Source organism: Colossoma macropomum, unplaced genomic scaffold (genome assembly GCF_904425465.1).
Source record: "Colossoma macropomum unplaced genomic scaffold, Colossoma_macropomum, whole genome shotgun sequence".
Lineage (NCBI taxonomy): Eukaryota > Metazoa > Chordata > Actinopteri > Characiformes > Serrasalmidae > Colossoma > Colossoma macropomum.
Window position 1 is genome coordinate 19,587,875 of NW_023494791.1, and position 13,718 is coordinate 19,601,592.

The 13,718-nt window shown below is 37.6% G+C and overlaps 1 protein-coding gene across 2 annotated transcripts in view; it reads right to left on the bottom strand.

Annotated features, from left to right (window-relative positions):
• The window catches only part of rin2 (Ras and Rab interactor 2), a 46,256-nt gene that overhangs the window by 24,259 nt on the left and 8,279 nt on the right, over positions 1 to 13,718 (bottom strand). For both annotated transcript variants that reach the window (XM_036574293.1, XM_036574292.1), the window contains exon 2: positions 1,185 to 1,292. In XM_036574293.1, coding sequence (XP_036430186.1) covers positions 1,185 to 1,271 — 87 coding nt within the window. In that variant the 5' untranslated portion in view covers positions 1,272 to 1,292. The remainder of the gene's footprint in view (positions 1 to 1,184; positions 1,293 to 13,718) is intronic.

Genomic DNA, 13,718 nt, shown 5'->3' on the forward strand with positions numbered 1-13,718 from the left:
TCAAGGCCTAAAAAGAATCTTCTGTAAACATACCCAACATGTTGTGAAGTGGAGCACTCTTGTTTATTAAGCACAGTTCATTAGGGGAAAAGCTATTAATCATGAAGCAACCCGAAGAATTTAAATGAAGTCTGCTGTCGACAGCTCCCCATAACAAATGATTATGTAATTTAGCAAAGCTCATTACAGATCAGAGCTCAAATACACACACGCATATTTATGTATGGTGTTGGAACTCACAGAGCAGGCTTTGAAGCTTCTGCTGCTCAGAGTCTGAGTATTCTCACTGGCTGAAGTCCCAGCATGGAGGCACACTAACGACAGCAGACAAAACAGACTGCTTCTCATCAGGAAGCTGTCTTTCAGAACCAGCTTTTTTTATGTTGCATAACTATTAAAGGCACTGTCTATATGCTGATTAACCTGTTTCTAGCCAAATTTTGTAAAGGTAAAGTACCAAAACGTTGACAAAGATAATATACACTAATTTAAAAAGACCTACCTCATCCAATTTTTGTTTAGTTTTTCTGACTTTTGACAATTGTGTGGTTTTATGTCATACTTAATTTTCCCATGACCATTTCAAATCTCTCTTTATCCTTACTGTGGCTTTAAGATGGATACATGTAAACAAGCTCTGTTCTGATTGGTTGCCCTGTGTGGTGCCTGATTCAAAAAGCAGTCCAAGCTGAAACACCTCTTTTAACTTCAGCATGAATAAGCTGGGGTAAACTGCTGTAGGCCAAACACGTGGATATATGTAAAGGTGTTGTTTTTTTGTGACATCACAAAACCAGTGAATTCAATAGCTTATTTTTGCACCTTATTTTCCACATATGAACTGTTTGTGCTGGGGAGTGAACAGTAAAACTGTAATAATGTTTACAAACTACATCAAATTGTTCTAATAAAAAAGGGAGAACATTTAGTTTTGCATGATATGAGCCCTTTAAAACCTTCTTAAACACAAGTATTTTGTTGCAAACAAGAAACCCATAAAAAATGGAGCATACTGTAACATGTTGTCAGTATTTGCCAAAATATGAACAGAACAGATTTGAATATATTTTCAGTATGTTACAGTTTTGAATGGGAAACCAAAATATACAATGAGACATGCTGAGAAACAGACCATCAGACAGACAGTGTAGACATAAATAATTGCAGTGGCACTCAGGCTGTACCTTAAAGAAGCTGCCACTGCGGTCCATTTGGCAGGGCTGCACCAGTGTGTCAGCGGCCATCTTGGTGTCCCTGCTGCTCTGCTGCATGCAGCTGGTGCTGCCAGGGCTCTGCACAGAAAAAAACACAGCTTATCTGAGGCCCTGGTAGAGAAAAGAACAAGTCAGATAAATGAAGATCAGGCACAGCTCTAGCAGGACATCAGCCTCAGACTGAGCCGTTCACTTTCTCCTAAATAAAAACACCTTCAATAGAGCCCCTCTATGCTTACCCTTCATTTCCTGCCACATGGAATGTACACCCAAACAACCCCACCCTACACATAGAACAAAAATCCTCTCTTCACTCAAGGTCCATGCTTCAACTAAATCCTGCCTGAGCACTTGGTGTCTATTGTTATGCATCATGACTCATCTCTCACCAGCAGTTTGTGTTCATCAGTGGACATAAAGCAGACTAGGAGCAGCGAAGCAAACTGAGGTTCCATCTGACTTTGTGCTCCTCTTTAGTTTGTAATACCACACTGTCACAACACCAAAGCCACAATGCATTTCTGTTGTGATTGTAACAGATTTACTGTTTACTAGGTATTGCAATATTACATCCTGTGACATAATTTATTACTTTTAACTCCAAAAGAAAACTTTCTATTTTATAAAAGTTCACACCTCCTTTAATTAATTTAATTAAAGCCAACAGAAACAGAATTATAAAGTAGTCGAATCACCATTCCCTTAAACTTATGTATTTAGCAGAGAAATCAGAGCAGCTTACAACAGGACAATGTACCAGCCATGGATGGACATTGATATAGCAAAGGTATTCTTGACTGGACAGAGAATTGAACCCTGGCCTTCTGTATACAGGGCAACAGTGTTATCCACTACACTATCTAACCACCACTGATAGTAACCTTGATGAAAAAAAACATTTCAACGCCACCTGTGGACTAAAAGAACACAAAACAATGTATTTTTGTATCCTACTAGGGTCTCCATGTATTTGTACCATTTTCACCCAAAATATTGTGATATTATGTATTGCTCTTTTCCTATAATCCCTAATTTGCACAGTGTTTTAAAACTGTCTTAGGCACAAGGAGATTTTGGGTGTCAGCTGGGTTTATGACCAGGTGCAGAGGGTAGAGGTCACAGCATGTAAATAAAGTGAATTGTGGTGAAGAGTGGCAAATAGAGGAGCACTCAAAAGCACTTCATCATTCATGACTAGGAAAGTAACTGGCCAATGAATCGTAAGAGTGAGCAACCCATGAATGCAAATCTGCAATACTTCATTTGGCAACCTGGCATACACTAATATACACAACATGTTACTGGCATAAAGAAAAAAACAAATATCTATATATCCAAATTAAAGTAACAGTTTGATAATAATTTAAAGCAATAGTTCACTCGACAGTTTGACACTTAAATAGTTTTTGTTCATTGTTATAGACAATAGAATGTCAGAAACCATATATTAAAGTCTATTTATTTTTATTACTTCACAACTCTCCAGAGTCTGAGTTAAGTGTGTGATTTAGACATGCAGTTTACACTATGCTAATTATATTATTATTAAGCGCTGTCATGTCAGTCCCAACTCCAGGCGACCACATGGATAGTGTTTCTCCAGAATGCTCTCTCTTCTGTTTGGGTCTTTAGGCTAATTTGTGGGATATAAACTCTCCGTTACTTGGTAGTTATAATAAAGAAGCAAACTTTGGGCATAAAACGTGTACTGGTTGAGCGACTACTATTTAAGGTAATTTAAATTGTGTAAATTTTATGTTTTTGCCAAATTATCAATTTAAGGTTGAAATTGCTGGAGTTCTTGCTGCACTGAAGTGAGCCGTATCAGAAAACAATTAGGAAAACATCATTAAACATTAATTTTATTTAGCATCATTATAAATGACAAAAGTAACTAAGTCTAGCAACAACTCCTCAGCACATCCTCCATTCCCTTTGTGGGCAGCTTTGTTCATGATGAATGGGACTCGCTCGCCCCCTGAATATGATCCCCATCAGCTGGAGAGAGAGCCAGTTCTGACCCACTTCCAGATGTTCCAAATCCCGACACCCAGAAGTTTTTGATCCAGCACAGCTGTCTTAGAAATGCACAACAACCTCCTGCCTTCCTCAGCTCCAGAGAGCATTGTGCTTTGAGTGTTACTGCCAACAAATGAAACTGAAAAATCTTGTTTTCCTGTGTTCCTTTAACCGGTGGGTGTTGTGTGCTGAGTTAGCACTGCTGTTTTTTTTTTTGTTTTTTTTTTACCACCGCCTCTCTTTGGAGAACCTATAGTACTTTGTTATTAATAGCACATAATTCATGAATCTATGAGATCTTCTCCCAAGAATGAGGACATAGAAAAGGGAAAACAAACAATAACAGCAACAACAGCAACAAAAACAAAAAACAAAAAAATTAAAGAAGACCTAACAAACAAACATGAAAAAAATGTGTATACATATTTGACATTCATACCAGCATTACAAAATGTACAGAAGATAACTATTTACAATACCATTCTTTGATGTCTGTGTGTGTGTGTGTGTGTGTGTGCGCGTGTGTGTATGGGCAGGGGACCGGGTAGCGGGGGGTGTTCGTGGGCAGGCTAGCGATTATGTGGAGTGGTTGTGTATGTTTGAATAACTAAGAGAACTGAGTCTAGCGTAAGTATTGGTAGCTGTTAGGGGGTTTATTGTTCTTGAATGGAACAAGTTTAATAATTTGGGTTCAGGAGGTTACTATTGTAGGACGTTAATGACTGTTGACCAGGCTGAGCTGAATTCAGTGGATTTGTTTTTGATTGAGGCTAAAAAATGTTCCATTGATACATAATCTATGAATAAGTTTTTCCAGTGAGTGATGCTGGCAGTCCTCCTTGATTTCCAATTTAGCAGGACTGTTTTTTTGGTGATGGTTAGTGCTATGAGAAGAATTCTTACTGTTGATATGTCTCCTTATAGACAGAGTAATGACAGTGGGAGGGGCTGATTTAATCATTTGATTGATCAATAATTTGTTGCCAAAAGTATTTAATGGGCGTACAGTACCACAGAGCATGAGTGTAGTTATCAGGGGTGATTAGTGAGCAGAGTGAGCAGATTTTGGAGTCTATAAATTGCATTTTAGTATAATGTAGTATACTCTGCGAATAATATTGTATCGTAAGAGGAGTAGATTAGTACTATTAGTTGTGTTAAATATGTTTTTAAGGACCTGTGACCAGAAATCAGCATTGAGAGTTATTGTAAGAGTTATTCTTCCTATTTCCTTAGTGGTGTGTATAATGTTGAGGCTGAATTGGAAACTAACTTAAAAAGTTTGGACAAGGATTTGTTTGTAGAGGAGATATTTAAGAATTTTGGAATTGGGGTAGGTAAGTTCATATGTTTGATCTTTTTTCTTGATTTTTGAGCTTATAATCAATTTAAGTTGTGGATATTCAAGGTACTAGTTACTCCCAATGCCATATGTCTGGGTTAAATGTGAGAATTGTATAAAATTGTTATTCTGAAAGATGTGCTTAAAATGTGTTCTACCCTTTTCTTTCCTTTTGTAGAAGTTTGGGATTTTTTTTTGGTAAGTGGGAAGTCAGGGTTATGCCATATGGGTATATATTTATTTAGCCATTTGTGCTTGTGTGTAGTTTCCACCAAGCTGTCAGACTGGCAGCGATCACTGGATTTGTAAAACAAGGGTTTTGTTTGAGCACTGGGCTGAGTAAGTCTGAAATTTGGATTTCACTGGTTAGGGTTTCTTCTATTTCTCTCCAAGGTTTGTCTGACTGACTGGGCTTAATCCATTTGATAATGTACTGTAGCTGATTAGTGAAGAGATATCGTTGAAAATTAGGAGCTTCGAGGCCTCTGTGCTGTTTCTTCGGTGGTTTCTTGGTGGTTTGTTTTTCTAGTAATATTTGGAGATAATAGAGTGTAATAGAAGATTTAAACCAGACTAAGGCGGGGTTTAGCTGGAATCTTAGGTTATAAAAGTGTGTAATAAAACTTTGGGCCTGCTGGTGGTCTCTGGCCATTTGAGGGGTTAAGTAAATCTAATATTTCATTTTTGAGTAATACATAAAAAAAAGTTTACTTACTTAAAAAATTAAGCTGACTTTACTTGCTATTTTTTTATAAACACAAAATTAAGCAGCGTATACAAAGACTAGTCTTGGTTGATCTACATAATAACCTGATGCAAAAGGTTGCCTTATTTATTTTAAGTAGATCAAGCACAATATTTTTACCAGTGTAGGGGGATGTGTGGCACTCACAATGAATGATAAGTTCACAGTGCCTTTGATGTGACCGCTAGAAGCTTTAAATAGGCCCAGGCTCTCCTCTATAAACTGTTCTTACTATCTTCTGATGAACATCTCCTCCTATATTTATTCTCAAACTCTCATATCTTCCTCTCCCAATGCCCTACCCCTCTCTCCTGATAGAGAACAATCTAGTAGGAAATCTGAGTCAATCAAAGCTGCACTGCTGCTTGACTTCCAGTTTGCTCTACAAATGCCAGCAAAAACAAAACAAAGGCTAACTTTTCAATGTTTTGGTGCATGTCTCAGGAAATGACTGTGGAGCAGAGGAGGGGCAGAGAGGTTTGCCTGTGCTGGGGATATTTCCTGCAAAGCACTGACCCTCTGCTGTCAGATACAGATTGGGCTTGACATGCTAATCTATTTCTCACTAAACAGGTCCTCACCCCATGTTTCTGGTGTAATAAGGCATCAGCATGTACATCCATCTTTACCCCTAGAAACTGCAACCTCGCTCTCAAAACTGAACGTGCCCAATTAGACCAAAAAGTGTTCTTTGGCATGACGCCATAGAAGAACCACTGTTGGTTCTCTAAAAAACTTTCAATGGAACGTTCTTTAAGAACCGGATTTATAAATAAGATGCGTGAATGTGAAAAATATTACCTTCACATAACGTACTGATTCTACACCAATTTAACATTGTTCCTAGATCCACTTTCTCCCTCTGGCATAGACAAAGGTTTGTTTTTATAAGGATCATACATATGTCCTATCTGTATTGTAAGTACCTGTATGTAGTAAGAGTTTTCTAAGCTTAACCTGAAATCTAACGCTAACCTTAACCTCAGTAACCAAAAAAATGATTTTGCCCTAAACATTTTTTACAAAAGCACTTTAAAAGTCAGAACATTTTATTGGCCGTGACAGGTAGCCCTGCTTTTCTCTGGTTTTACTACAGCGTCAGGACATTTTTAGGTTGCACTTTACGTGGATAGTAGGCCTGGGCGATGGGGCGATGTAAAAGGATATTGTCATTAACTTACAAATAACCTGATGACGATGATACCTAAAAGGCAGCAGTAGCCATGTTGGGGAACCTGACAGACGACTAGCTTAGCTTTAAATAGCTTATACTGGGGCTCACGTTCCATTAAGAAGTGTGCAGCAATAGTCAGTTTTTTCCTGATTACGAGAGAGAGAGCGTGAGAAAGAGAAGCTTTTGTTTGTTAAGAAGCTACTTGTTAGTTCTCTAAGCTACGCACTGTAATGCTAGCTTTTACCCCGCGGCTCTCCCCCCATACTTTATTTTACTTTAAGTTTAGCTTGAGTGCGTGAAGCCAAAAATAAAACGCTGACAAGCTTTGTAACTTCAGATTGCTTTAGTTGACTCGCTGCAGTAAATCAACCAAGCTAAAGTGACTGGGTTTCAGCCTAGAGCAGCTGGCTCTATCTATGGCTGGGAAACAGTATCAGAAAAAGGTAAAACATAAAATTTGATATGTACACATAATATTTTGGGTTATTATGGGCATTTAAAAGCTGTTAAGTTACGGTAGAGTGAATTCCCCACTATCTCTGCTCCATGTAATCGATAATCAGAATTATTTACCTTAAAAATGTTATGATAATTATTTTTGGATAGCGTCCAGGCCTCGTGGACAGTGCACTCCAGCCCCTTGAGACTGTTTAAGTTAAGGCCAAGTATATTCGATAGATGTTTAAGTTCAATGTTTACAAAGCATCTAAAATGTGCTATCCAAATAAACTGTTACATGTTTTTGTTGTGAAAATGAACGAAAATTTATAAAGATAAACACGCACACATGGCAATTGCAATGACTTTCCTGTTTACACAGCACAGAGGTGTGTGTGTAAACAGGAAAGTCATTGCAATTGCCGGGCAGAATAAACAGAGAAAGTCATTAACTGAGAAAGTCATTAAGTGGCCTTTTCGGGACCAAAGTGAGACACAGAACCTTCCAGAGTTCTTTTCCATCAGTTATCTGAATGTAAACACAGAGCAAAGCATTATGACATTTCTCCAAATCCAGAGACATTCTTTCTAAATCCAGTGCCCGCTGAAAATTCTTACTAAGAATGTCTGTATAAAAAGCACTTCAATGTATTTACAGACAACAGACATGTTAAAAAGGCCTTTGCTGTTCCTGTGATGCCCTGGACCATGTTACACTACTGTAGTGTACCACTGTACAGGGCTATCTCTAAAGATTGCATGCAATGCTCTGCAGTGTCTGATGGTGTAAACGTGTGTGAATGCATGTGAAGGGATAGCTCTGTTCAGAACCACACAAAGACACATCTGAGCTGAGATTCACAGAGCGCCTCTGTTTAGAAACACTGGTTTCCCTCACTCTGTTTCTCTCTCGCTCTCTCTTTCTCTTTCTGTCTCTCTCTCTCTCTCTCTCTCTCTCTCTCTCATACACGGCAGGTGCAGAGGAACCGCTGAGGGCCACTGCAGTCTCTGACTGGGAGCACTGGCAAGGTTTGAAAGGGAAGTGGAAGAGCTGACAATTAGCTGGAGGACAGATTATAAATCAGCACAGCAACAAAGCAAGACAGACATGACCCCATCTTATCCGTGACTAGTACAGCAGAAAGCAAGACCAGGCAAGCCTGGTTTAGCCTGACCCCAAACGCAGCTTCTGGGGAACATTGTCTGATAGATAGGTAACCTTAGAGAAGATCCTCATTCTTTGATGTGACTAGCTGCTAGGGCTACACAGAGTATAATGTGTAACTCATTATCAGGATGTTGGCCTTATTTGAATCACACTTTTTACAGCATTTTTGACCAACCTCAGCTGAGTGTTCACATCATCAAACAACTCCAACAAATGTAGATAATTTTGGTTAAAATAATGCATGCCAGTGTTTAATCATGTCACATTAAGGGTGTGCCAATGCACTTCAATGTTACTGCAAGTACAGCTGACCAGAATAATTTGTATACTCAAGTATTTGCTCAATGCTTTTATCGTATGATAAGAAAAATGTTTAGTAAAAAAATTGCAATAAAAGTTTAGTGTACCATGAATACAAAACAAATATGTAATATGTAAGTCAGGTGATCCTTATCCAAGTACAAGCAGATCTACTTGTTTTCAACCATATCACAACAATAAGTTTTTACTGCATAAGAGAAGAGAAGGCTTAGTGTAGCACTCCTGTGGTTTGACTGGATCTCTATTGAGTTCCACTAGTGTACAAGTGTGAAAAGGTCCATGTTTTGATGGATGTAAGACATGTATAGCACAGCTGGCATGGACCGAAACACTGATTAAAATGGAAGTGTATTTGTTCTGTTGATGGACAACTAAAAAACCCTTCAACTATTATGGATAATAAGGGGAACGTATATTTGAGCACTCTTTTGGAAATATGAACAAGTATTTGAAGTCTGTAAAATGCTACAGGGGGTCAGCGCGTACTGCAAAGCATATTAAGAGTGCAACACGTAGCAAATGAACCACAATTTAGCATTTTGTTTATATCGTGCAGCTGTACTTGCTAACCAGGATTAACCCTTAAATGCATACATCAGCAAACTGCTAGCAACCTGTGATGTCACTCACCCCCACATAACCCATGGTTAAGATAAGTGAAATATCAAAATAAAACACATTGGACTAGATTCATAAAACTAGACGGTAACAGCACTATATCATGCATAATGAGCATCATGGTAAACAAGAGCCATTCATAAAGTCACCGTGGCAGTGATAAGTGCACCAATGTGTTATTAATGCTGCAGTATTTTCATCGGTGTCGAAGTTAAGGGCCAGTCAAAATCGACATACAGCTGAGGTCATACATATTACAGAACAAAGCCAAGTGAGGCTCTGTTTGGCTGCCCAAATGGATACGATGCGTCAAAAAAAAAAACCAATGAATTTTAAGGGATGATGTGCTGGCAAATAATAGTAAATCATTTGGTAAAAGTGAAGAAAAATTAAACAGAGAGGTTTATGAGATCATTTTTGTCATGTTATAATATCTTAAAATACAACTTTGCAGTTTTTTTTTTTTTTGCATGCAAGATCGGTAAGAATTCAAACCATTTTCCACTTCATTATATAATACTATACATACCAACTATATAACAGGTATATATAACAAATTTTACTAACATATATCAGTTTGTAAATAATAAATGTGTTTTTTTCATTCATTTTTTAAACTGACAATTTACTATTTGTTTTAGCTTTCATTTCCTATTTTTCGCTGATCTCATGAATTGAATTTGCACATGTGAAAATGAAATTACAGTATTAAATTTCAACTAGCAAAAATTCAGTAAATTTTCTTTCCTTTGTAAACTGAAAACAGGATTAAAAGCTAAAATTATTTACAATAAAATCAAACTGTAATTAGAATACCATCATTAGAAGCTGAACATGTCATTCACTCATTTGGATTACAAGCTAAACCTACTTTCCAAACACAGAGTGGTTCCGTTGTTAGTCTTTGTGGGACTGTGTTGCATTGTGAGGCCTACTATCACATGTAAATGAAGGATAAATGTGACAATGCCTCACATTACAAGTGGTGAATTTAAAAGTATTACTGTCAAGCTATTTGCTCTTAACATCACAATAAATCTGGCAGTGTGTTTTATGACTCTTGTTACTGTAAACAGTTTTTACAGTAAAATTATCTGGCAGTTTGTAGTCAATTTATGTTACATATATGCTAAATACTGGATCATTAACAACCCAGTAATCAACTGTTGCTGAAACAGTACTTAGTGGGAGAATGGTGGCCCCTTTTTGAAGGAGTGTGTCGTTTATTATTGCCCAATACGGTAAGTGTTGAAATGCAAGCCCGCTTTTGCAACAGCAAATAATCAGAATTGTGGATATTCCTGGCTCCCAAAATTGACATCCTAAACTGCTGGATCTTTGAAATTCTCACACATTCATAAACAACAACAGGGATTCAGTCAGTCAGTCAGGGACATTGTTCTTGGCTTGTGTGGAAAAAACACATTAATATAGCAGAAATGCACACTCATGCATTTTAAATAGTTAATAATTTTGAACACAACTACACAGTTGTGTGTGTAAGGTATTCGTGTGCGTGCCCTTGTGTGCATGTTTCTGCAGCTGCAGTGTTTCTGAAGAATGACACATCAGTACTAAAAAATGCACGGTTTAGAAAAGATTGCTGTTTGTCATTACCGTTTTCACTCTTCTGAAAGGGTAGTTGAGAGCTGGAAGGCAATTCAAAGCTGGCTGAATTGGTATGCAGTAAGCCAGAGAAAATATTCCCCACTGCTGGCACGAATGCTCCTGATACCAAATAAAACATGTGTGTTGTGCTACTCCCCAGCCTGATAGATAAGTGACCTCATTGATTAGGATGTGAAAGGTGTTGGTGAAAAAGGTTCTCAGTAAAGCATGGGCAGATCAGAAACTGAAACTAGTCTAAACGACATGCACGACCATGTTCCTCATGTTTCACCTACTTAATCACGCTTCAGTCACAGCAGTTATACGTACACTGCTGAAAAATAGTACCTAATTCTATTTGATTTCCTGCTGTTCATTTGTATGCTATGCTGTGGCAGTCAGACAAAACAGAAACCCAAATTCTGCACCACTGAACCAAAATGAGGCATAATGTCCAGATTAAGAAGGCTGGGGAATTTTCTGGGGATTTTTTTCCTCCTGTGGGTTTGGCATCACTGGCACCTTCACCAGCTGAACACAGATGAACATCTCTGCCAAAGAAGATTTCATTCAGAACCTGCAAAAACAGGAATGTCTTTTTTTGTAGAATAACATTTTTTTCCCATTACTTCCCATTTTAAATTTACTTTTGTTTGTTTTGATATTTCACACTGAATTTAACTAGAAGTCCAAACAAATGATGTTCATCTCAGCCTCTGACAAAGACAGAATCACCCTAGGGCATACTGGATAATTCTTTCATATTATATTTGTCCACTGTATATTATATCGCTAACTGCTGGGAAAACAATATTTTCCTGAATAACAGTGTATTTTTCACTATTACCAGATGTTCCAACAATAACCTAAAAAGGATGTTCTAAGTGGGGACAAAACATTTGTGCTGCCGAATACCATAGTCAATATGTTAAATACACGCTCAAGCTCCAATAGCTTCAGCTGAAGAGTAAAATCATTTTCAGAATACTATAAGGTCTCCACCACTTCCCGTTCAGTACTTTACCTTCATTAAGGCTGATGACATGTCTGGTGGTTGCTTATTTCCCTGTAGCTTCTAGTAAAGTGACTAAGAAACAAACAAAGCAGTTAACCACATGCTATAGCCTAAAGCTATGATCACAAAATCCTCAAATCCTGCCTTTAGGCGTGAGACTGTGCAGTATTATTTGCAAGTGATCATTCTCTGACATATCTACATTGGATGTAATAGCATTCTCTGGTGTGGGTAGGGATGGGCAATACGGTAAAAATATCAAATCACAATAACAAAGACATTTGCACGATACATGATACGCATAACGGTATTTTGACACGGACACAACACCACATTCAAAAACAGCCATGAAAAACTCCTGGCAGAATGATTTTTTTTCAACCTTTTACATACTGTACTGCACTAAATCCAATTAAACAAGACTAATTATGTTCTCTTATTAATGAAACGTGCAGTTGGTCAGTGTTCTGTAAGTACTGACGCTATCCACAATATGCTTAGAAAAGCGAATTAATAAAATGTATCATGATAATGTCAAATGTCAGTTTTCTCCTCAATCTCTTCATCCCTCTCAATATAAACAAACTAACTTTGAAGCTGCTTGTAACATCAGCTATAATCATCAAATCATATATAAAAATTCAGTATACAACACAAAGCAAATAACTGCACTTCACATTAACAGCACAGCATTAAACCTGCTATTCTTGCTTTCATCCTCCATTGTCCAGTAGAATCCCACTTATTTCAATACTCCTTAACTGTTGACTCAAAGCACAGGTCTGCATTTTATGATATCAAACTTTACTCTCTACTCAACACTATACCAGTCAAACTGCTGTAATAACTTCAGATCTTTCTTTGCTAGAGGTACACCGATACCACTTTTTCTCTTCTGATGCCGATACCTGATCCTTTAGAATCAGCCAATATTAATATTTCTGATATTTATACAATTACATTTTAAAAATATTTTGGTAAAATCCATGTTCTGCATCACAAATAAAACACACTCAGCTTTGCTAGATGGCATATACTTGTTGGAATATATTTATTAGATTAGAAAACATTTTTATTTATTTACAATATATATAGTATTTACTGTTACATAATTAGTAATAGGAACCATGTTTAACTACTTACATAAGCATAAAATATCTTTATTTTGCAAAACAGTTATATAACTGAACAGTATACAAATAAACATGTGGTGTTTACACATGAGCACACAGTAGCTTCTCTGGCTCTAAAACAGAGCTGAATGTTGTTTCACTTCCAAATTTCTCATCATTTCTCTCATTCGTGCATCTTGTTCACTCGTGCTGCAATATCACTGTCATTCACGTTGAGAGTATAGATATACAGATACAGCTGACCGACGGAGGCGCACCGCAGACGAGGCTAGTGGATGCACAGGCCTGGTCGCGGGCTTCTATGCTAAAGTTTAAATCGAGAGCTATCATCATTTGCTATCATGACGTTGAGAGTCCGATGGTTCCTTCCAGTCTCTCAATAACTTTGACTAAGCCTGTAAATGCACACAGTGGCAGATGAGCGATTACTGAAGAAGACAACTCAGGCGTTCAGGTAATCAGCTCCGTTAGCGTGTTTTTCTCACCAGATGCTGCCGTTACAGATTTTGCCATGAGCATTTTTACTACTGCTTGTGGTCCCACACCACTGACGTGTTGTTAAGTTCTGTCTACTTGTGCGCACGCACACATCAGAAACTGCTTTGTGGTATTGGCAGAGAACTTGTAGTGAGGAGAATTACCACTCTGTAATGTCTTCCCGGTTTCTCAAACGCTAGAGGGCGCTCCCGAGTGAGTCAAAAATTAAAAGATTAAGATGGAGCATTTGAGCAAAATCATAGTTTATAAATGCTTAAGAATTTTATGTAAAAGAATACATTTATTTCCTGAACACAGAACAGTATAAAACATTTTAACACCACTGTTGTATTTTTAAGCATTTTTGAACTCGAGTTATAGAAGTTTAAAATGGCACCTCATGTATGTTCATGACCTCAATAAGCACAAACAGCCAACGAGCTGCT